The sequence below is a fragment of the Myripristis murdjan genome, chromosome 18 (genome assembly GCF_902150065.1).
Source record: "Myripristis murdjan chromosome 18, fMyrMur1.1, whole genome shotgun sequence".
In the NCBI taxonomy this organism is placed as follows: Eukaryota; Metazoa; Chordata; class Actinopteri; order Holocentriformes; family Holocentridae; genus Myripristis; species Myripristis murdjan.
This window is the reverse complement of record NC_043997.1, coordinates 16,068,535-16,093,472: the sequence shown is the minus strand read 5'-3', so window position 1 is coordinate 16,093,472 and position 24,938 is coordinate 16,068,535. Positions and strand designations below refer to the sequence as shown.

Sequence of the window (24,938 nt, the reverse complement as noted above, 5' to 3'; positions counted from 1 at the left end):
TATTTCTACATGCATTTATGCTGCTCCACTCTTTCATACAACATAAACATAAGGTTTTATGGCAGGTAAATTGCTAACTGGAAGCAGACAGATTTCCGCCGTTGTCTTGTGAGTATAAACTTGTTTTTTGTTTGTAAACACTGGAAGGCAGGCATGCAAACTGAGGCAGAAATCGTGAATGAGAAGGTGCAACTGCATTTCATTTTGCTCTGTGATTTGTTATTGTTTATCCAATGGCTGAACAATATCAGTGTATTCAAATGGTTTTTTTTTGCATTGTTTTTTTACTTTCACCTTTGCAAAGATACAGTCACATTACATTCATAAAGTTTAGCTGACAGTAACTACAATACAGTAACCTTTGTAGCTTAAAATGCTAAGGTTCTGTCTTTTATTACCTTTTTGGCTCTGACTGCCCTCGCTGTCTCTTCCTTTGCTTTGATACTTACAACTGAAACCATCATTGTTGCTCATATGACACCTGGCATCACCACACTCCTCGCCATGATGCATCATGGTAATGTTAGCTAACTGCCATGACTGCTCCTAATAGGAAACATAAAATCCTGTGTTCTGCAGCGAGCTAATTATGGTTACATAACCATATGATAACATTCATAAAATCTGGGTATGTCTATAAGAGAACAGGACACACTATGTGCTTATTCTGATATATACTGCATTAAACCTAATCTGACTGCCAAACTGTTGATCACTCATTTACACTCCTGTGATGCAACCAAGAATTCTGTTGATATCTAAGAAGTTTGTGAGATACAAATGAATTTGATGTGCTGGTGACACAGATCAATCTTGCGCTTCCATGTATTTGTGCGCAGTCTGTTCCTCAAATGTGTGTCAATGGAAGCAAATCAATGCCTTCATGTTATGTAAGCCCGCACACAGAGCAAAGCAGTACGATGCCTTTACGAGTCATCAGCTTTCGCCAGACCAGCCTCTATTGCACATCTGACCTCCTAACTTTGCTGAAAAGCAAGTGCAGTGACCGCTAATCAACCTACAGCAGCACACAGCAGCTACTTCACTCACTGTAGAAATACGTTTCCTGTCCCTTATCCGACAGAGTGGAAAAGAAACCACAGGACTTGAATGAAGTACAATGGACATGGAACTGTGTGTCGTGGTCATTTGGCTAGTTGAGAGTAAAATGGCAATTGTTATTACTTGCTCCAGTGATAAAGCCTTTGACATTCCTTTGTGAACTGAGAACATACTGCTAAAAGTAGTTACTGTGTCCACCATGGTTACCATCAACTAAAATACAGAAGTTAGCCAGTTCTTTGCAAAGGCAGCAATTCACATAAAAATGGCCGCCACTGTGCTATCTTGACTTGAATAGGAAAGCCCATTGTAATCCAGTTCAAGTTCTGTGAAAGAAACCTTACATGTTTCTATAGATTACTGATGTACGTATACTTCTTTGTTTGTGTGTCCAGGTAGACGAATACATTTTGCAAACTATCTGTGTTTGCTGCCCTGCCATTGTACCCAGCCAGCATGTTTGCATTGGTCTACGGTGTGTGTGTGTGTGTGTGTGTGTGTGTGTGTGTGTACATGCATGTGTGTGTCTGGATGGGGGTGGGGTGTTATTAAGATGGACAATGCTGTCACACTGGGATGGTGTTTGTCGCAATATGAGCATTTTCCCCTACTCTGTTATCATTATCATAGCTGATGTTATTGTTACAGTGTCCATTTCAGGAAGCAGTTGTGCTGCTGACGACTTTATACAGAGCGGCTAAATGCAATATGCAGACACTGTAATTCATAGGTGAGTGTGCATTGTATAAAATCTACATTTACACATAATTGGGAGCGTACAGCGGGACTGCTGTGCCTGAAGAAGCCATGATGGCAGTGTGTGTGGCAACAGTATAAAAAGCAAGCAGCAACAAAAGAAATGCTCCCAGGCTGATTTATTGTTCCTGAAGGATATCTGTATGGTTAATGGCCCAACAACAACCATGAACATACACCAGGCATGCGGTAATATTAAGGCTCAGTGAACAATGTACACTGATTTTTATGAGCCCTGCCACACATCACAAACTAAGCAGTGAACGTGAGCTGTAATAAAAACTCTGCAGCACCACCATCCATTTAATAGGACAACCAGAACCATTAATGTAACTAGTCTGCAACCTCAGTGGTTCTCAAACTGGGGGTCGAGACCCCCCAGATGGTTGTGAGATAATTTTGGGGGGTTGCAAGAGTATTGAGACATAAACAAATTTTTAATATGCAAAAACAAACATGATTATTTTTTAACATGTTACTCTTGCTTCTATTGTCTTGTGACATACTGGCTGGTTTCACGCCTCCTCTGATAATTAAGCAAGTGAAAGAACATAAAGAGCTGGTCATTCTGTAGGTGGTCTGTTCACCACTCTGCATATGCAGCCTGTGACAAGGGGTCGCTAGTAGGCACTGGTTTGTTTTGCAGGATCACGAGCCAGAATGATTGAGAACCACTGCTCTACCTAATAGTCAAGCGGTAGATGCAAGTAATAGCGATTGCAAATACATGGCAAGAGTAGTCACAGTTGTGCTGGCAGTACAACTTCACACTTTGGTTGACAAGCCACGGATGTTAATGTTCCTCCTCCCTCTCTCTCGCTCTCTCTGTGTCTCTCTCTCTCTTCTCCTTCTCGCTGGTTGTCCTTTAGGATGCTGAAGCAGGTGTGATAAATGCTGCCGTTTAAATCAAAACACTCCCCTCGCCCCCCTCACCCACTCTTGGGAGAAGGAGGATGCCTCCATGCAGATTGATATCAGGAGGCCCAGCCATATCCTGCGAGGGCTGACTGATGGTCTGTCTGGATAAAAAATGAACTTTATTCCCAGTGCGCCAGCTATGATTCATGTGCTTCCCCTTCCCCCATTCCCCAAAACCCCTCCACACCTATAGCCTTCACTGCGCTCTCCCTGGAAACAGTACATTGCATCATACAGTGTGGCACTGCTTGCCCACTCCAACAAATCACATTAAGGTGTTGATATTGGTGTTGGCAAGTTATATCACGCCATATTCAAAATAGCACATCCTAGCATTTCCATTAACCAGCTTGTTTTTTTTTTTTCAGAGGGAAAGAAAAGGGGATGTCTTTGTCTTCATGAGCTGTTTTCTTTGCTGTATTTAGCAACATTATCAGTGCTACCTGAAACTTTTCAACATAAATAAATTCTAATATATTTGAGAATGTGTTGTTTTTCTTCTCTGTGGCGTCAGTTTTGTTCCAGGCAGAATGACCATATCTCGAGACATGTGTTGGAGATATATTTGACCACTGGTTCCATTTGGTTCTTCTGCCCTTCCATACCATCATGAGTGACAGGCAGGCAGAGGAGATGGGGTCATATTACTCACAGTTAGCATTCTGTCCTTCCTCTTTCCTGCGCTAAAACATGCTGAAGCATTGCACTTTCCACTCCAAAAGCGAGTGGGTAGTGTGGGAGGTGACAGTGCAAAAAGAACACAAAGTCTTGCTTTAGATTCCAATTAGTTTGCTGTCTGAAAGCAAAACTGCACGTGCAAAAAAAGGATAATTGCTAATAAATTATCCCCGTTGTGTCTTTAATGTCTCACTCCAACTGCCACGAGAGAAGCCAGGCCTAATGGTATCACATCAAGAAGGAGAGAAAATGTTTTGACACTTTGTCGCAAATTTTCCATGGTCATTTAGGCCTTTATATTGTCTGCTCAGAAAACAAGTTGTTAGCCTATGTGCCCGCTACAACCAAAACAGCCATGCAATTGAGTCTTCCTCTTTGGGGAGGAGTTGAATCACATCATAAAAGCTTTTTTTTTTTTTTTTTTGCCAGGGAAGTGTCAATGTCAATGGAATAGCATTTCCATAATTGCACCCTACAAAAGTGTCGGATGACTGACGGTTAAGGCTAATGAGAGAGTGGAAGAGGACAGCATGGCGACATCCCATAATTATCACCTCAAATCTAAAATTCCGAAGACAAAAAAGAAAAAAAAAACAAGGAAAGCATCAAAAAGATATATGAGTTTTCATTCTTTTTCGCTTCACAGAGAGGTAACAAATATAAGAAGGTGGGGAAAAGGGGCGGAATGTGATCATATAAGCATAAGAGCATAAGAAAAGAAACGGCAGGTAAATGAGAGCTGTTGTTTCTAAATCAGTGAGCGGAAGGCACACCATTGTTGGCTACAGGACGACATATTCTACCAAAGAATTTAAACTGAGTGTATAGTGTCTTTTTTATTCTTCTTGCTGACCCCTGTGAAGCAATCTCACCACCACCCGGTGTCCACCTAACACTGCTGGAGAACAAAAGAAAGGAGAAAATAGAGCTCGTCTGGTGACATCTAAAGGTACGCTTCTACAGGGAGGGACTGGCATCTTTCATAGCACATCGGCATTTCGCTACAGACCGATGTCCAGCGGCCAGCACAGCCAATCCCTTGGGAGTGGTAAAAGACAAAGGCGTAATCCTTTAGATGAAATTGAAACCCTTCATGGCCGTGGAAATACAACCCCAGTAGTATATGAAGCTCGCCCCCTCTGTCATTGATCAAAAGGTATTAACTTTAATAGAGATCTGTTACCAATTGATTAAAGGTCATATGGAGCCTAACAGAGACTGAATAACAGTAAAAGAAATCAATAGCGCAAATATTGGTCTTAGGCTAACTTCATATGAACATTACATCAGTGATTAAGGAGCCTTCAGACTACTGCAGTAGTGGAATTTGTATCAAGCAATGTTCAAGACAATTTATAAAGGCGAAGAATGCTGTAATGTGAATTTAGCTATTTTGTGTCAGTAAGAATTCAGCAATAAGCCACTTTAGCTTTACCAAGTGTGGAACTGTGCATTTTCTTTTCCTAGGTTGCTATCCAAATAAATAAATGTATCTTGTTGTTTCATGTAGCAAGTATAAGTGTGCTGTACAATAGCGTCTAAATGTCTTACTATAGATTTGAAGACCTACAGCATAAATGAATGCACTCGTGGTACTGTAAGGCACTTTGGATAAAAGCATCCACCACCTTGCAAATGTTAGAATGTGATGTGTTAATAGACATTGCTAGCTTTTTACTATAGATGGAATATTTCAAGAACCTTAGCTTTTGAATGTTTGTAGTTTGAACTATGGACACAAAACAGAGGATGATTTATATACTCACCCTAATGAGACCTCTGTTCCAACAGCGCTCTTTTGTGTGACTTGATTGAAGGGGCATAAGGTGTAAGTATACCTACAGGGAAAAGAGAAAACAAAATATACTACTGGAGAAAAGTGGAACAAGTTGTAATCCATAGAGGTTATGCTGTTCTTAACAACATTGCTTGTCGTGTTGGATCCTGTTTTTTTTCCCCTGCTCTTTGTGCCAGGCGTTAATGGAAAGCAAAACATTCACTGGCACAGGAAACAGACAAAGTAGAAAGACTAGTAGACACCTTCATGACCCCAACATGCTCAAGCTTGAGTGGAGACAGTGGATTCAAGTAGGCGTTTCGCTAAGCAGAATTATTGAACAGCAAGACTCTGTCTTCGCTCAATGGCTACCCACTGGGACACGAGATTGACAGGGAGCTACCAGTTACCCTGCCACCCACGGTTTCTCTAGCAAGGCAAAGAGGAAACTAGAGAAGTTAGCAATTAGCACAGACCATCACTAATGTACCAACCAGGGCTAGTGCTGGAGAGTGGAGGCATGATCACTAGCTCCAGTAACAAACTGATCAAAGACCTTGATGGTGAAACCGACAAGGCGAAAGGCAGCAGCCCTTTTTTTCCCTGACATTTGAACCAATGTATTGGCTGTTATAAAAGAGCAAAAGACGCCCAGACAACCACAATGAGAGAGAGAGATAGAGATAGAGAGGGAGAGTGAGGGAGAGAAGTGCAGGGAATGGGGTGGAGGAAAAAATGGTTGCAGCCTAAGTAGACGTGGGCCGGGAAGTGGGGGGGGGGATCAAAAGCAGTATGAGAGAAAAGCAAGATGAAAGAAAAGAAAATGATGAACATCAGAGAAAGAGGGATAGACGGAGAGAGGTAAGTGATTGGCTGCTGAGTTCTCTGCTCATGCGGTTGTTTGCGGACTGCATTAAATGCTTCTCATCTCTGAGAGTTTCATTTAGGCATTTATCCTTTCATGTCTACTGTATGTTACACAGTGGTGCCCCTTCCCCCAACCACCAGAGATAAGGGCCAAGAAAAAAAAAATTAAGCATCTTTTTGACTGCAGAGTAAGCAGTACAGCTCGGAGTAGAATTAAATGTGTCTCACCATGACTAAGCCTATTGAGAATCTATTGCCCCCCAAGAAATGTGACACTATGCAGCAAGGTTTCTTCTGGGATTTTTTTATTTTCTTAATTTTAATTTATTATTTTACACTCAAAAACAGTGTATAGGAAGGTTTCCATGTAACACTGTCCCTGATACTTTCTCCAAAATGTATAATGCCTATCCTTTGTTTAAGTTTGTTTTTTTTTTTTCTCCAAGACTGAAGAGGAGCTGAGGAGTGGTTAAAGGTTCCTTTACAGCTGGCCCTGACCTCATCAAGGACACTCAACACCCACAGTCAGCACCAACATCATGTGACAGTTTAGCAGGACACCCACGCTGAAGGACCAACGGAGACCTTACATAACCACTGCACGGCACTTGAAATACTCACATTCAAATGCATCAGTGAGCATCTGGTCCTAAATGTCAGCATATAGAACAAACATCATTTTTGAGGAGATACTTTACTCACAGCCCTATTCAACTGGAATCCATCAAACTGCTGACTACAGTCTAGGCCTGAATAAAACAATGTGGCGCGCGACAAAAACCTGCCATTAAAGAAATATCAGAATTCCCTCTTGACACTGACTTTATTGTTCTTTACACAAGCCACTGCATTCATTAAGTTTGTAAAGCAGGTGTCTGAGCAACAACAAACATCCTCATATGAGCACAGAAACAGATGGCACCTGATAGACAACAGCATAGTGAGCAAGGGAAGGGGGAAGGGAAGAGGGTAATGCAGTGAAAGAGCAATCAAATGAATCCCATAGGAGAGTACCCCTGTATGTCTGTACTTCTCTACCCCCTCTATCTGCCTCTCTCTTACGCTCAAGGCAAAGCCATCCATCCCTGCCCACTTTTGCTGACACGCCAGCATTGCACAAAAAAGTCTAGGCTATTTGTGTGCACGGGCACTGCGATCTGACCTTGGATGCTCGCCTCCATGTGGCAGCTTCTGGGAAAACAAAGGCAGGGGAGTCACAATATAACAAAGAGACGTGTCTCTGGGTAAAAAAGTTAAGAGATATTAGAAATGCCGAGACCCACATGCGGGTGGAGGTGCGAGTCAGTTAGCTGTCTGTCTCTGAGACAGACACTTCATATTCTGCCCTACGCGTTGCATAAATGAGACGCAGCGGAAAGGTCAAACAGACACATTCACACACCCTCCCCAGCTACCCTAAGCAAATGAACAGTGTGACACAAGGAGAAAATATCTGAGATGGAGAGGCAGTGACAAAAGGTGCTAGGAGAAGAAACTGTCAGAGACAGAAATGTAAGGCAGCAGTCTAGTGAGTGAGTGAGATGGACAGAGTGCAGCAGAGAGCTGAGGGAGCACAGACAAAGACAGAGGAAAGTGGAAGACAGAGGGATAAAAAGAAAAAAAGTGTGTGCAAGAGAGTGGGAGGGAACCAGACAGAGTGTGCCGCTGGTGACGCTGTGCATGTGAATCACCAACTGTACAGGCCGTGAACATGACTGATGATGACGTGCGGCAGGGAGGACACAAGGTGGAGAAAATAATAAAAAAAAAAAAAACAAGGTGGAGGGAGAGAAAGAGACAAGGCCAGAAGACAAAACTGAAAGGAGCATGCACAGCGATTAAACCTCTGACAACAATTAGAAAGTTATGAGGGAGCAGCACACACTGAAAATGACAACAATGATCCTTCTAGCTGAGTCCTGAACGCCACACTGCCCCCCACCCCCGACATCTTCGATCTGGCACTGTATGACAATGCGGCTCTGACACAAGCCATAATAAGCTGGTACCTCTGTGTCAATCTTTGGCAGGTGTTCTGGGGCCTGAAGGTACACAGTCAGAGAATAAATATCTTAGATGCAACCATTTAGCCCCTCAGGCAGTATTTCACTCTTCACTGGATTAGACTACAGGCTCAATTCCCTTATAAATCTACCACTTTCTGGTGCAAAACAATTTCCAAATATTAAATGCAACAAGTTCTTTATATTAGATAAAGAAGGTATAAAAAAAATAAATATAAACTTCCCATGTTAAAATATTCTAATAGAGTAACCTTGACTATAAAACACTACTTAAAATAAAATCAGACAAAGAGCAGCAAAATCAAAGCTTTGTAGCCATATTAACAATTCTTTATTAATTACAGATCTGACACAATCAACCAGCTAGTACTCACTAGGCCTACAGAGAAAAAAATGAGCATATTTATTCCCCAGTCCACTGAGATCCAGTCAAGAGAGGGAGAAGGAGAAAGAGAGCAATTAAGCCCTTCTCCCGCTGGACTGCTATGTGACTGCGTAGGTGGGGTTCACTGAGGGTGACACTGCAAACTCTGCAGTAACTTCAAAACTAGCTAATTGGTTTACAGGTAACCCTGTGTACACTTTCCGCAAACATGCCAGAAGTCAAAAGGTGACTCTCTGAAATATAAACGATGACATAATTAATTGTTTAGTTGCAAACTCTTCAGGGTTACCACCACTGTTTGCCGAGATAGCCAAGAGCGACTGTGGGTCGAAAGGTGTGTGAGCACAATTACTTGCAATCTAAACATAAACAGTGTGTTCGTAACAATTTATTCTGTGTTCAAGGTAGCTTCATGTACATGTCATCTTTAAATAACGGCAGAATCAGTATAATAGAAATTAATAATCATAATTAAAAAAAAAAAAAAAAAAAAAAAACTCCCCTACATTGCCACTGCATGGATGAACTAATATGTTAAGGAAGCTTTATTTTCAATTCTGTGACTGGTGCTAGAGTTGAAAATAGATCAGCAGCACAAGCCGAGGCAATGACTTGTATGTCTTTTTATAAAACCAAAACCAATTAGCACACTCTGCTTGTGCCAGCCACTTGTAATATTGCATTTTAAAGGGATATGAGATTTATGTTTTGTTTTTGTTTTTATGGTTTGTGTTTTCTGGTTGAGACAAACATAGAGATTAATGTGAATTGAAGTTAAGTAGTGGATAGGTTTGTCCAGTTAAGTGTCAAAAAATGATCTAATCGTGGAGATATTTCTTAATTGATATCTTGACTGATAGATCAAGAACTGTTTGGGTGTGTTTCTCACATTTCAGAGCAGAACTTTAACTCCCAAATGTAACTGAATTTCTAACAGCCGTTTTGATGCAAGCTGATGCTCTTCTTGGATTTGAGAAGATGCAGTCGAGGGGCCATAAATAACAGCTTCTGATTTGCTATCAAGAAATAATTGTTTACTGTGTAATCTGTAAAAATGTCAAGGCTACTGATATCATTAGCTTTTGCTGTCTGCTACAGCTGTGTGTTGTTAGCACAGCAGTGAAAGGAAGTGGTGTGCCAATGAATTAAAAGAACAAGAGTAAACATGAACATAGAGAAGCGAATAGGACCCAGATCTGATTATTGAGGGACTCTTTGGGGACATAAAACAATTAAGAGCAATGTATGTGATTCTTAATCCACTGTTAAAAGAACATCATTTGTGTATTGCAGTCTCTGTGCTATGATTAAATGGATATAATAATTGGTGTGATAATACACAACTTACTCTGGTGCTTAGCAAAATTGGGAGGTTAGAGAAAGTTGAGAGGAGAGGTGCAGGCTTTTTATCAAAGGAGTGGGACAATTATATGTTTAACATAAGACAGAAGCCTATGGTTAATGATCATACAATTATAAAGACCTCCTCTAGTAGTCTCGTCACTAAAATATCTAAGCAACAAGATTTAGTAAGTAAGATGTGGTCAAGAAGATAGGACAAAAAAAAATGCATTTAAGTTAAAATAAGGACAACATAGAGAGGACAATAAACATAAATAAATTACAGTTAGAACACAAATTCTGTACAGACATGGGCAGGAGACATCTGCAGGAAACTGTGAGATCATAGTCCATAATGTCCTCGACCTCTTGAAAAGTGCTCAAGTAAGTAGGTACAAGCCCAAGGAGGGATTTGTAAATGAAGCACAACCAGTGGGTACGCCTACACACGTACAAAGAGGGCCACTCAGGTCGGGCATAAAGGGTGCAATGGTGTGTAAGATATTTACAGCCTGAGAAGGAATACAGAGCATATACAGTATTCAGCATCTGTAGACACTGGGCACAACCAGTCATGCAGAGCAAATCGCCACAATCTAACAAAGGAAAAAAAAAAAAAAAAAAAACAGTCGCCAGAACAAGGTATTTCCTAAAAAAGGGGAAGCGTGATTTCTTTTGAGACAAGACTAACTACATTGCAGTGTTACTTTCGTCAACGATTATGATGACGAAATATATTCGTCAACGACCCTTTTTTTCATGACGAAGATGGGACGATGACGAGCTAAAAATAGCTCTTTGATGACGGAAACATAATGAGACGTGTGTGTATTTTCGTCATGACAAGACGAGACGGGACGAAAATGTCAGTAGGTGGTGTAGTGGACTTTCAAAATGCATTATTTCCTCCAACTGTGTGCAATCTGTCTGCCAAAAGCTGAAAATATGAATAATGCATCCTGTGGCTTGTTTGGTTGAGAATGTGCGCATCCACACCTACAGCCTCATTTACACTGCGGTGTACGCCGGAACTGTGCAGCGAACACAGCTGACAGGCTACAGGCCCACACTGCGGCAGGGACCGCGACCGGTGTCGGCGAACAGCCGATATACAGGCCCAGACGGATCGCGGCTGTGTTCGCCACGCGTTTCCGTCCGACGACACAGTATAAATGAGACTACCAGGCAGCCTGCGCGCACACACACACGGTAACACACGGGTAATGGACTTGCACTTACAAGTCAGCAAATTTATCTAACCTAAAGCAAACAGGTAAATATAGACTGGGGCTGTATATTTTGATGTCTGTTAAGTTTTACATCCTAATAGTCAAATGCATCTTCTAAATGACAGTGGCACAGTAGACTGAAGGTCTGGTTCTCAGAAATAAAGCCACGATCGAAAAGAAAGAATGTTTTGTTTCTTGACTGTCTTTGTTTATAATGACAATTGATTCCACAGTTATCAATTTTACATGTGTGTAATGTACAATCCTGAGTATATCATTAAGTACTGCATGTAATGGTTGCATTTCATCTCCATTGATGGGAGAGTCTACCTGTATTGGCATGATTCAATTAGTTTAAATTATTTATATATATATATATATATATATATATATATATATATATATATATATACAGTTGTGTGAAAAAGTGTTTGCCCCCTCCCTGTTTTCTTATTTTTTTGCAGGTTTGTCACACTTAAATGTTTCAGATCATCAAACAAATTTAAATATAAGACAAAGATAACACAAGTAAAGACAAAATGCAATTTTTAAATGAAGGTTTTTATTATTAAGGCGAAAAAAAAATCCAAACCTACATGGCCCTGTGTGAAAAAGTGTTTGCCCCCCTTGTTAAAACATAACTTCACTGTGGTTTATCACAGCTGAGTTCAATTTCTCTAGCCACAACCGGGCCTGATTACTGCCATACCTGTTCTCAGTCAAGAAATCACTTAAATAGGACTTCTCTGACAAAGTGATGTAGACCAAAAGATCCCCAAAAGCTAGACATCATGCTGAGACCCAAAGAAATACAGGAACAAATGGGAAAAAAAGTTATTGAGATCTATCAGTCTGGAAAAGGTTACAAAGCCATTTCTAAAGCTTTGGGACTCCAGTGAACCACAGTGAGAGCCATTATCCACAAATGGAGAAAACTTGGGACAGTGGTGAACCTTCCCAGGAGTGGCCGGCCGACCAAAAATACTCCAAGAGTGCAGCTACGAAAAATCCAAGCCAGAACAACATCTAAAGAACTGCAGACCTCACTTGCCTCAGTGGAGGTCAGTGTCCATGATTCAACAATAAGAACAAGACTGGGCAAAAATGGCATCCATGGGAGAGTTCCAAGGCGAAAACCACTGCTGACCAAAAAGAACACGCAGGCTCGTCTCACATTTGCCAAAAAACATCTTGATGATCCCCAAGACATTTGGGAAAATATTCTGTGGACTGACAAGACAAAGGTTGAACTTTTTGGAAGATGTGCATCCCGTTACATCTGGCATAAAACTAACACAGCGTTTCATAAAAATAAAATCATACCAACAGTGAAACATGGTGGTGGTAGTGTGATGGTCTGGGGCTGCTTTGCTGCTTCAGGACCTGGACGACTTGCCATAATTGATGGAACCATGAATTCTGCTCTCTACCAGAAAATTCTGAAGGACAATGTCTGGCCATCAGTTCATGACCTCAAACTCAGGCACACTTGGGTTACGCAGCAGGACAATGATCCAAAACACACCAGCAAGTCCACCTCTGAATGGCTGAAGAAAAATAAAATGAAGACTTTGGAGTAGCCTTGTCAAAGTCCTGACCTGAATCCCACAGAGATACTGTGGCATGACCTTAAAAAGGTGGTTCATGCTCAAAAACCCTCCAATATAGCTAAATTACAACAATTCTGCAAAGATGAGTGGGCCAAAATTCCTCCACAGCACTGTAAGAGACTCATTACAAGTTATCGCAAACACCTGATTGCAGTTTTTGCTGCTAACGGTGGCCCAACCACTTATTAGGTTTAGGGGGCAAACACTTTTTAACACAGGGCCATGTAGGTTTGGATTTTTTTTACGCCTTAATAATAAAAACCTTCATTTAAAAACTGCATTTTGTGTTTACTTGTGTTATCTTTGTCTTATATTTAAATTTGTTTGATGATCTGAAACATTTAAGTGTGACAAACATGCAAAAAAATAAGATATCAGGGAGGGGGCAAACACTTTTTCACACCACTGTATATATATATATATATATATATATATATATATGAATGACTAAAACTAATGACTAAAACTCGACTAAATTTGTTTTAATTTTCGTCGACTAAATCTAGACTAAAATCTTTTTAATTTTCTTCAACTAAGACTAGACTAAAACTATTAAGGACAGCAATGACTAAAATGTGACTAAGACTAATAAGCATTTTCGTCAATAAGACTAAGACTAAGACTAAAATTAAAATGGCTGTCAAAATTAACACTGCTACATTGTCAATATGAACTCTGAGATATTTGTGCTCAATGATTATACCCAAGTGCTTGTAACTGGAAACTAATTCAATCTCTTTTGCTTGAGAGAATAAGACAATTTGAAAGTTACAGGATGACTCTGTTGTGCTGATAAACGACATAAGCTGCTGTAAATGGGACCGAAGAACATTAAAAGCAGACTAGAGAAATCAAGGGCCTGTACAGCAGACGAAGCTGAGAAGTAAACAACAATGTCATCGGCGTAAAGTTGGTACAGAGCATCGGACAGGGTGAAAAATATGGAGAGTGTAAGATAGATGATGGTCAAGAAAAAAAGAGATGGATGAAGCCATCAAGGCACACTGGATTCTAGCTGACAAATAGCTGGCAAACCAAAATACTGGGTGATGCTGTGGTAAAAAAGACTTTGACAGAACGACAAAGCGGCAGAGATAGCAACTTTGAGAGCAGTAGTACTAGCACTGTTTTGTTTCCTGAAACTGACTTATTAGAGAAAATACATTATATGAAAAAAAGAAATACACCAGAGTCTAAAAGTTCCTTTAGCTGATCACCAACCAGCTTTTCGTGGGTTTTTAGCAGAGGTATAACATCGGCTCATTGCTAGATTTCCAGAAAATTTATCAGGTAACAACTGGATGATGGAAATCAGCAAATCAACAAAAGTACCTGGCAGTCAGTACTGCGGTATAATAATGGTTGTGCCCTTCTAAGAGGAATCCTCACAGTACATAAGGAAAAAGGAATAAATGGCACATTTGTCTGCTGGTAAAGAGGAAAGTATAGCTCTCTAAGAAATGGTAATAAGGTCAGAAGAGCTAAAACAAGTCAATTGGCCACTCTAAACTCGGTGTTTACCACCTACGCAAACTCCAAAATAGTACCTAATAGACCTGATTGTTCTGCAGAGAAGCTATAAGAGTGGGTAGTCTCTAATATATGGTTCATATATTTTCTGTATTTTACTCTTTCATGAACAAAAGATTGATTAGGGTAGATGAGTGAGTACTGTAATATCAGTCATAGTAATTAAATACTGCATAGGGAAACTAAAAATAATCATTTGCCAACAAAAATATCTGCAGGTGATTATAATATTTGATATACATTGTTTTTCGAATTGTGTAATCATAGGATTATAATTGTAGTTATTATGCAACTACAGAAGTAGGTGAGCCTTGTATGCATACAGACAGCTTTCCATATTGCGAGCGTCTGTATAAAGCATGGGTATTCATTTTTTTCAACATAATGTTATTAAAATATTCTATTTTTAAGGCCATAAGCACTCCAAATTTGCACTAGGTGTAATATGATTCTGTAATAATCTTTTGTGTAATCACAGACCTCTGTTGTTTGCATTCTGACCTGACTAATATGAGATTTGGGCTCTCATACAGATTTTAATATTAGGGATATTATATTTCTAAGACCTGACACATCTGTCAATATCTTTTTTTTTTTTTTTTTTTGAGCCAATATAAGAGACTGCTAGTTGACTTGCTAGTTTTTTTGTTTGTTTGTTTTTAGAATATTCTTTTCTTGTATATTATGTAAACTGCCTTTTAACTATATTTCTGTAATAGCCTTCATATTACCAACCCACGTCAGCACTGGGGCCTATCCCCTGGGGCATGGGCCAGCACAAGCAGCACCAAAAGCTTTTTTCTTTTCTTTATTGTGCCAAGAAAAACCCTGAGATCGCAGTGCAATCATTTGGTCATCAGCCAGTTGGTTCATTGTTCCCAAATGCCTGCAGTTGGAATGATTAAAAGGAGACGACTTGTTGGAACACCTAAGTACTCATTCAACATTATTAATACCAGTTTATAGTTAACAGCGACATTCATAAAACCGTAGACTGCATTACGGTTTCATAATGGCCTCCAACTGCAGCAGAGCACCACTGCTGTTGTGGGATGTATACATACCACAACAGCAGTGGTGCATTATACACATAGCTCTGCATTTAATATCTGATCAAGTTTAGTTTCTAGAAAGAGTTTTGGAACATATATGATTCGAGGATTTTTGGAACACATGAAATTTTGAAAATGTCTTAGGTATGCTCTGTTTTTTCCTCTCCTTCACACTGCAGCGATGTGATTTGCCACCCAGAGCCAAACCTGAAACAAAATGACAAACTAATGTGAGAAGAGGGAGAGCAGGCTTTAATACACTCATCCTCAAGGCTGTCATTTGATCTCCGGCTTTGATCATAAACAAGGGCATGATGGACGAGGGTCTTATAATACTGGGTGAGAAATATATTTGCCAGGCCCAAGTCTCCAAACTACGATAACTATGTGATAATGAGCATCTGCATTCTGTATACTCTTGACTTCACCATTAGTTTTTATTCTTCCAATTATCTTCCTGTAGACTTCACCCCAGCCTTTCGCTCGCCTCATTTCAAAAGACTGCGAAAGTTTGACAGGTTCGCCCACGAAAAAGGGGTGGGGACCTGTCGCCTGTCAGTGAAGAGTTACCGAAGAGGGCAGACAAGGGAGAGCGGTGACATGAATCATGAACCCTGAGCATTTGTGTTTTTGTCACAATCTGTGGGTGCTGGGGAATCCTACAGTTCACACAGTACAGTGAAACGTTTGTGGCTAATATTTACACTCACCTAAGACAATGAGCATGGAGACCCTAAGAGCACAAATACATCTAAACTTACTAGTGGCTTCTCTGTCAAGTTCACTAGACCTCCAATGGATGAAACAGTTATGACACTAATTTATGTTCCTCGGAAATGTAATGATGACACCACATTCACATGGAAGTAAAGATGTTTTTTGTTTGTTTTGTTTTTTTGATGTGAGGCACTGGTTTATTGGTATTTTTTCCACTACCTGAATCAATATTAAGTAACAGAATCCCCTGAGCTGCTTGTACAAAAAACAAAGTGTGGACAAAGTGAGGTGTTTCAGGGACAGGTTACAGATGTATACCCTATACATCCGCATTTCTAATTCTGTGTGTCTGTTCTTTGCTATTCATCCATTAAATTTATATGGTCCCAAAATGCAGTAGTTGATGAGTGGATACACATTCATTCAGATCCTTGCAAACTAATCAAACAGATATAAATGCCTAGTCTGGTTCACAGTTATGTGTCTGAAAGTGTTATCAATACAAACGTCGAACACTGTGTACCCTTTTCAGTGTACTGGATAAGAATAAAAAGAGCACCTGGAAAAGGGCATTCCCTGGACTAAACTTGGATAACTGCTGATGAGGTGAGTTTTTTTTTCCTTCTTTGAGTCTACAGTAACTTACAAAAATGCAGAGCTAGTAATGCTACAACATATTTTATTTTGCTTGTTAGTGGGTGGATCTTTTCATATCCTGCTGCTGTTGCACTGGCTTCTTTTGATTGATTTGCTTTCATTTTGCGCTGAATCGATGTGACTTCTATAGATTAGAAGCGCATTTTGTGAGAGCCTGATACTTATGCTCTTTTTGTGTTATTTTTATATGTTTTTTTTAAAGAGGAAAAATGGATGAACCAGTGTTATTATATTTTAATGCCTTCAATCTAACTCTGGTAAAGATGTACTGTTGCAGTAGGGTTTCAGCAGCCAGGGGCAAGAGCCATCCAAAAAACATCAGACAATATGAAAAATCAGACAATATTCATTATGACTTTTCCTGAGACGAGAATGTAGTGCTTTGTTCAAATAACTGTACCACTAACGCAGATAATGTCTCAAACACAGATCAAGAAGTTCAATACTTAGCTTACTTGGCTGTGAACATATGATTAAGATTCAAAAGTAATTTTCTCTCTATAAACCAGAGCAGCTGATCTGGCATGAAGAGCATGCTTTCATTTTTCCACACTACTGCACTGTGTTGTTATTACTGCAGTAACTGTCATTAAATACTCACAGGAAGACTATTCTTATTTTAGGAACAATGGCCTTGTCTTACTACAGTGGAAGAAAGTTTTTCTACGGCTGTGTGGTGCATCTAATGTAAGAGCACCTTGGAGACGGAGCAGCGAGCAAGCCACTTTGATTTATGTCTTTATGTTGAGAAAATTCTGCAGTGTTTTGTATCTCACTTCTCACACTACAGTAAAGCAGTAAAAGTACGTGCAGCAGCTTATTATGAGGGTTTTACTTTTTCCACTCCTTATATTTCAAATGGTCAGTTCATCGGGTTTCAAGTGCAATTGTGAAGTCAAATTCTAATACTGTGACTAATATTAGGGAGCCTAGTTTAAATTCCATTTCAAGGACTCATATCATTTCAAATAGGGCATCGCGATTATTGTGAGATTGGGTCATTGTAATCCTTTTCGCTTGGTAATCGGGCCTCTGCTGAGAGATTCTGCCGCCAGCCCGAAGTCCCAATGTCTTATTTATCCTTCCAGAGTGAGTTTGAAAAAAAAAAAAAAAAAGACATAGTCCAAGTAGGCCATTTTTCAGTTTACCTTTATTTTCCACATGGTGAACCACAAATGCAAGTCTCAATAAAATGGTGTACGGTGTTTTCAATATCAGCCTGATTGAAGTTCACTTTCCTGACAGCTTACCATATTTTGGCCTTGAAGTTCTTTAAGACGAGCTGGGAGTCGATGCATAGGAGATATGCTTTTATTGTTTATCTTATTATGCATGGAACTACATGGAAAGGGTATGGGAAGGCTCAGCTGTGCCCCTTTCCCACATACATTACCGAGAGAGAAAAAAAAAAAAGAAATGATACTGAGCGAAAGGCCCTCTCTCCCTCAAACATGCCTCGATTTATATACAAAAAATGGGAAACAAAACAAGCGAACTTGAAGCCAATTTAGTTTTCAGAGCCATCACTAAAAGCAATGAGGCAAATAGCTTCTGGCAGATCTTTTAAAGCTGCACTCTTACTGCCAAGTCCATCTCTCATGATGTTATGTTATTATTGCTGCTATTTTCTTCTCAACATAGGTGAAGGTTGAGGCACACTGAGGATATGATGGGCACCAAGGGACAAAAACTGGGAATCCATGGGTCTTTAAAACGTCTGAAAAGCCCTTGAGTTAAATTATCTCAAATGTGTCTTACTCGCTACAGATCTGTTTTGTGATAGTTTGTCATTTATAAAGCTAATGTCAATTCATGTTGATGCTGCTATTCAGCACTTTACATATTTTTTGCACTTAGTAGGGAATCCATTAATGTGTCGATTATAAATCCCGCCAATTCAAGTGAAGAGATCTGCTAAAAGAAATAAACAGAAGGATTAACTCTGACCTCTGACCTAAACTGATATAAATTTATGATTCCGACAACTAACTAATGTTGTGGTGACCTAAATGGGTACTATACACTGCATCTGTTTAGTCAATTAAGGTTTTTTAATAGAGGGAATAATGTTGAAGTAATTCTGTTATCTGTTTTTTTTTTTCACAATTCAGAAGAAAGAGAATAGCCTTCAATTCTGGCACGTTTCTTTATTAATGGATATCATTTTTTTGGCTTGAAGTCGTGATTCGAATCGTTGACTCTAATCAACTCAAATTGAATTGTTCCAAAAACTAAAGAGTTCGTAAATTGAATCGCACACTAGTGAATCATGAACTGAACTGAATTCAGGTTAAGCCAAAGATTCATACCGTTACAGTTTACTGTTTAGTCAAGGCAAATGTTATTAAATGTGCAATTCTGTCAAAAGGTCTGAACGTCTGGGGCCTGCAGCAGTGTTCGTTTTCTTTTCTTTTGTTGTATTATTTTCTTTGCACCTAGTGTTGGTCACGGCAAGTTCCACCTACAAGTCCTCTCTTCGATTCACTCAATAATGTTCCAAACACGTATTTTTTTTTTTCATCCAATGTACTTTAATTCACACAGCCAGACCTCAAAAGATTAAATTCCTGATGCCATTGCCCATTTATACAAAATGTATTCAGAGTCTATGCTCAACTATATTACCAGATGTCTTTTTTGCCTTTATTGTGGCTGTTAAATTGGTTTTAAATCTAAGTCCATGTGGCATTAAAAGGCCTTAAACGTGTTAAATTGGCTTACTGAAATCTGCTGATATAATGAAGGATGCGTATTAAGTAAGAATAAGACCCACAGCCAACTTAAAAGATGGCAACAGTTGAGGAATTTGGATCAGAAGCAATCCTGTTGTTTGGGAAAAACGGTAAATTTCCTAAAGACCCTGCACAGAATAGCTGTCTTGAGTTCCCCAACAACAGCTACATGATTGAAAAGAGGAAATAAATTTTTCAGACAAATTTCTGGATATCATACATAGTAGAATAATTAGAAGCCTTTGGTCTTTATTAATTGGAATTCCTGAGAGAACATTAAAATGCTTTAAAATGGCCATGAGTAGAAGACTACATGAACTCAGGTGCGAAGGAAGTTGGTTCAAAAGAATATTTCACACTTTTCATCGTCAAAGGTGTAAAAAGACTCTTAGCAGCACAACATTCAAGGCAATCTCCCTCAACATAACTTAAGGTGATAATTAGACCTCCCACACTAAAAGTGAAAAAAAAAATTTATCGAGCCAAGAGTCAGAACATTTAACAGGAAACATCTTGTGGAGTGACTCTTAAACATCCGCTCTCAAGGTACAGTAGTTGACTTTAAAAGTTTGCTGTCACTGTGTTACAGACTGCAGTAGTATGTGGTACCTCCACATGTTTCAGGGCTAAATAACACAGAATTGATGGAGATTCTATGTTTGTGTGTGTGTGTGTGTGTGTGTGTGTGTGTGTGTAACTCATATTGTAGGCCTACATGCTCTCTTGCTGCTAACAAGGTAAGGCCAGGCGGTACAGCTAATTAATTAAATATTTTTGCTGAATATTTTTAATACATGAAAAACACCATGGTGCAAAGTAAAGTAAAATATAATTAAAATATGCAGTATTTTCAATCTAGTATAGGTCTAGTGTCATGTTAGATTAGGCTACCACTGAGCAACGCAATTACTGGCTTCTCAGAATTTAGATATGATTAAGTATGATGGCTACTTTTGTTGGTTTGCTACCTAAAGTAGCGTTCATAATCCACGTGTGGTGGGAAAAAAAGAAAAAAATTGAGCTATTGCTTGCAAGCTAAGATTCCGTCCTCTCTGGTATGAACAGGTGAGAGAGTTTTATTGGTTCAAACCTCTCAGTTTATTATTTTGAACCTCTCGGTCCCTTTGTCCCTAGCCAATGAAGAAGATTAGTGCTCATAAAATCAAGACAGCAAATGTTAAAATGTAGTTACTTATTCTTCTGCTACTACATGCAAAATAATGCCTTTATTAAAAAGATGTTTTTAATAATAGATGTTAAATTGAGTGATTCAGTTGTTCATTTCAGCTCACTACAAATGAGAGTCTGCAGAACAGGCTTGCATTAAACTATTCTGATTAGTGATTATAAAGCCCATTTTTACAAGGCTGTATTTTTCACAGCATCGCCACAGAATGCTTGTGTCCAAAAGCAGGTGAATGTGCTCTTTGTGCCCTTTCTGTTATTGACAATTGACCAAATGTGACCTTTTGAAGTTAATTAATTGCATGAGCAGCTCATTAAGAGTAATGCTGAATTTCATGCATTAATTTAACGACAGTGTCCCAGCCACATCTATCATAATTTGAAAGCCACTGAGTGTGACGAGGAGCTCACGCTCTGAGGCATGGACCTGCATAAGCAGCCAGTGCCAGCTCTACTACCACTTGTCATATAACAACGTTCCAATTATGATTAACCAGCCCGTCTGCCTCTCACTGCTCTTCATAAACCAGAGCAAACAATGTCTTCATGTTGGGCACATGGATTTGACTGTTGTACGGCGGTAGTCCTTTTACATTTCTGGCTTCACATTGTCATCATTATTGTTGTTGTTGTTGTTGTGGTTGTTTTTATTTATTTTTTTTAACTGATTTAGCAAAGGCCCTCTGACTGAAACCTGATTTAACACTGCCTCTTCAAGTAATTATTTATCTTTGCACAAACACAAACAATAAGTGAATTTGGCACCATATTCATTATACATTCATATACATTATTATTTGCCACTGTCTCTTCCAGTTTGATCAGTGCCTTTGATCAGTGCCTTCTCTGCTACATAATAAGTGGCTCAGTGACACATCCAAATGGAGTGCACCCAAGTTGAATCGGCCTCAACATAGTATTTATGTCTCTTGACCAATCAAAATACTGCTATGACTGAGACGCATCACCTTTAGTCAGCCGTTAATGTCTGAAGTATTGCTTTTTCAGTGTAGGAGGGCGCTCTTTAGCCAGTACTTAAAGATATAGAAGAACATATTGATAATGTAAATAATTAGTCGTGGGTTGGATTTTATTGGTTGCCTGGCCGCATCTAGGCCCGGGGCCATATGTTGTACAAGCCTGATATAAATCAATTCCAGCATGTGCACAGATCTGAAAAGGCCACATTCAGAGTCAGCAAGGCAACATGATAACAAACGTAACAAAATACACTACAGTTGGTATTGCACTGCAGTCACAGAGGTTAGCAAAGTTTGTCCTCGGCTGGCTTCCGTACAGCCACGATGCATGGTTTTGGAGGGGGGAGAGACAGGGATGGAGGGCGAGAGGAGTGGCTTTGTGAAGAGTTTACATCCAAACCCACTGCTCTTGATACCATCTAGTGGTTAGATTAAATCACATAGTGTATGCTGAGGCTGCAGAATGTATGACAATGCATGCTAATTGCTTCCTCTATTTCTCTCTTTTTCTAATTTCCAGATGCTCTGAGACAATCCTCAGCAAGAGTCAAGCTTTACTCAGATACTTTCATTTCAGATATGACGTGTGTCATGTTACCTTTACTGTCCGGGGCAACAAAGAGCAAATAGCTTGCTGTCTATATATCACAAAGGTCATGTTAACCCTCTATTTGTAGCCTTATAACATTCATGGCACGACTGTAATAAAATCGACCCTGCGTATGGTTCTCCATTTTCATTGCCTTTGCTACGCTTACGGCAATCAGCAGGCACATCTAGGATTCCACACACCCCGCCTTGTCTGGGTTTCCATCCAATCTGAAACGGCTCCCTCTAGGCTTGGATCCTGCTGGTGTCTCTTTCCTCCCAAGAAGAACCCACTACCCTGTTAAGGCCATGTGATGTTCTATAGACAGAAGTGCCACTTGTGCTGCGTTATCCTTCTCTCCTCTCTGTCAAAGCTGAACCACAGTGGCGGGCATGACTCACTGAAGCCCTGTACTTTCTAATGACACGAGAGTGGAGGCTGAGTCAATCTGACCTGACAGTCTTGCATAAATCACGGCCCTTCGATTTAAGTTGCTTTGAGGAGTGTCAACAAATCCACAGGAGGAATATTAGACTCCGCTGTAGGTAGGGACTCCGCCTCTGAGAACTCATTATGGGGTGTCTTCCTTCATGCTGTGCCAGGCTGTGTTGACTGAATTGCCAAGCTTATTTCTGATTCACTGGCAGAAGCCTGCGGTTAAAATTCCTGACTCGTGATAAGGGCCCACCAGCACCCCAAAGAATGTTTCAGTGAGAATACATGGATTTTTAATGGGCACATTTTTGGAGCTCAGCTTTTATATCTCGAATGTGATGTAATGTAAGGACAGGTAATACTGGTCTGTAAGGAAGCACAAGAAAGCACAGCAGTAAATGCCATTAAATGATAATGCACCCAGAACAAGCTATCTCCCTTGCATTTATTCATGTTGTTTATGGCCTTTATAGAAATTGATGAGGAGGCAATGTGGAGTGCACTGCTACACGGCATTTAGCTACTAATCTTGGCGTTAATCATTCCACTTGAAAGTCTTCAACAACAAAAGGCTGTTTTCCCCTTTGAAATCTAAGTAATTATATTTTCCCTGGACAAACAAGAGAAAGCCTCAATCCTCAAATTACAGAAGTGAATCATACCACCATGAGGCAAGGAACGGGAAATAACTCAACAAAAGAGGTACAGAGAAAAGGATAGCCCTTCACAGGAGAAAAGCAGAAGTCTCCGCTGACACCCTCAGATGGAAATGAAGTGTGTGGCTCAGACACATTTTCAACATTAAAGAGTTGGGTCCACAGTATATTCGAGTAAACGGGTCCAAAGCCAAAGTTTGTGTGTATCTGCCACAAAGCAATCGGCTTCTTCTATTTCCTTGCTCCATTAGGGCTATCTAATGCACAGAGCTGCTCAACTCGTATCAGTGTCTCTAAATGATCCTCCACCAGTGGCATTTGACTTCTTTTTTCTTGCCACACCACACGCGAAGACCAAATGAATTCTATTCATTTAAAAAAAAAAAAGGCACAGCTATTAGTTATATTAAAGATAGGCAAGGTTTCAGCTCAGCAAACTTTTATGGCTCCAGGCACTTTTCTCCAATATTGGCTGCCGCTCAGGAAAAAAAAAAAGAGAGAGCAATTTAATCAAACGTGAGAGATCTAAACACTAGGGAGGGTGGATGTTAGCTGGTTTCAACTGATGATCAAGAAGCTGGAGAGAGGAGTGTGGGATTCTGTTCCATTATCGGAGAGGAGCTGGAGCTCTGCTAGTTCACTACTCGAGGGCATGGGAGGGAGCGCTATAGAGAGCCGTTGGTTTATCTGTCTGTCAATGTCACGTCTTTTCAGGATCACGGTTCAAGGCGAACAGCAAGGATAAAGGGGAGGAGGGAAGGGGAACTGGTACATTGCTGAAAGGGTGCTGGTAGGTCAAGGGACCCTCAGCTGAGGTGATGCTTGTGGATATTGTGCTCTTCAGTTAGTTAAAAGATGAAAAATAGAACGGTGTTTATGATGCTAATAGGCCCTAGAAAGAAAGGTAACAGAGTTGGAGCATTTGGGCAGAGGGCTGAGGGTGTGTGATTGAGAGAAGTAGGCTCCATCAGCACAACGCCTTAGAGTTAGATTACCCTTGCACTATCTGTGATATTTTATTTTCTGTGTAGTTGAATATATGCATATATACATATGCACACATATACTGGAGTAGTTTCCACAGCACTGCATTCCTAAATCATAGAGTTCATAGTGTTTGCAGACACATTTTGCAAAAGAAACATAATCTTGTCATCTAACATTATCCTTGGTAAAACAAAAAGACACAGCTAGATTATTGGCTTACATCTGAGAATTGCAATTTTTTTCTTCCTTACAGATTTTGCCTCCTAAATGGCAAACTAAGTAAACAAATCATGCCGGTGTCTAAGGGCATGGGAAAACTACAGATTCCAAGGATGCCTGAAAAATGTATTTGCAGTGCCCATGTCAGCGCAGATCTCAGATAATTTTCTTTCAAAATTGCAACCACCCACAGGCTTGGAAAGCTCCAGCTGGCAAGCAATTCTGAGGAGAACAGATTCTACCCCAGCAGGGGCCATAGGGATGCAAGGAAAGAGAGTGAAAGAAGCTCATTCTGTTGATTAAATTTAGTTGATTTAGCTGCTTGGCTTCCCCAGGGTGACTTGGAGCTCACAAATTATCAACTTTAAATGGCTGGATCTTTACTGAGGTGGTTCACATTTGCCACAGATAGGATTAATTTTTGTCCAGTGGGTCAAAATAAGATAGACACTAGCCTTTAAAGCACACTGTTAATGTTGATTTTGTGATGCTTCTCAAAACTGCTGTGCTTTTTTGTTTTTGTGCTGAGCTTTGATGAACTAATATAATGTT

General features: G+C 39.9%; 1 protein-coding gene across 5 annotated transcripts in view; it reads right to left on the bottom strand.

The window, feature by feature from the left end:
* The window catches only part of LOC115377074 (glucosidase 2 subunit beta-like), a 133,971-nt gene that overhangs the window by 14,279 nt on the left and 94,754 nt on the right, over window positions 1-24,938 (bottom strand). Inside the window, exons 13-14 of one of the 5 annotated variants that reach the window (XM_030076943.1) lie at window positions 5,181-5,252; window positions 1,935-2,837 (exon numbers count right to left, since the gene is read on the bottom strand). In XM_030076943.1, coding sequence (XP_029932803.1) covers window positions 2,720-2,837; window positions 5,181-5,252 — 190 coding nt within the window. In that variant the 3' untranslated portion in view covers window positions 1,935-2,719. Of the gene's footprint in view, window positions 1-1,934; window positions 2,838-3,938; window positions 4,313-4,358; window positions 4,453-5,180; window positions 5,253-24,938 lie in introns of those variants that run through there. The other 4 variants (XM_030076944.1, XM_030076942.1, XM_030076945.1 and 1 more) reach the window with 4 other exon arrangements.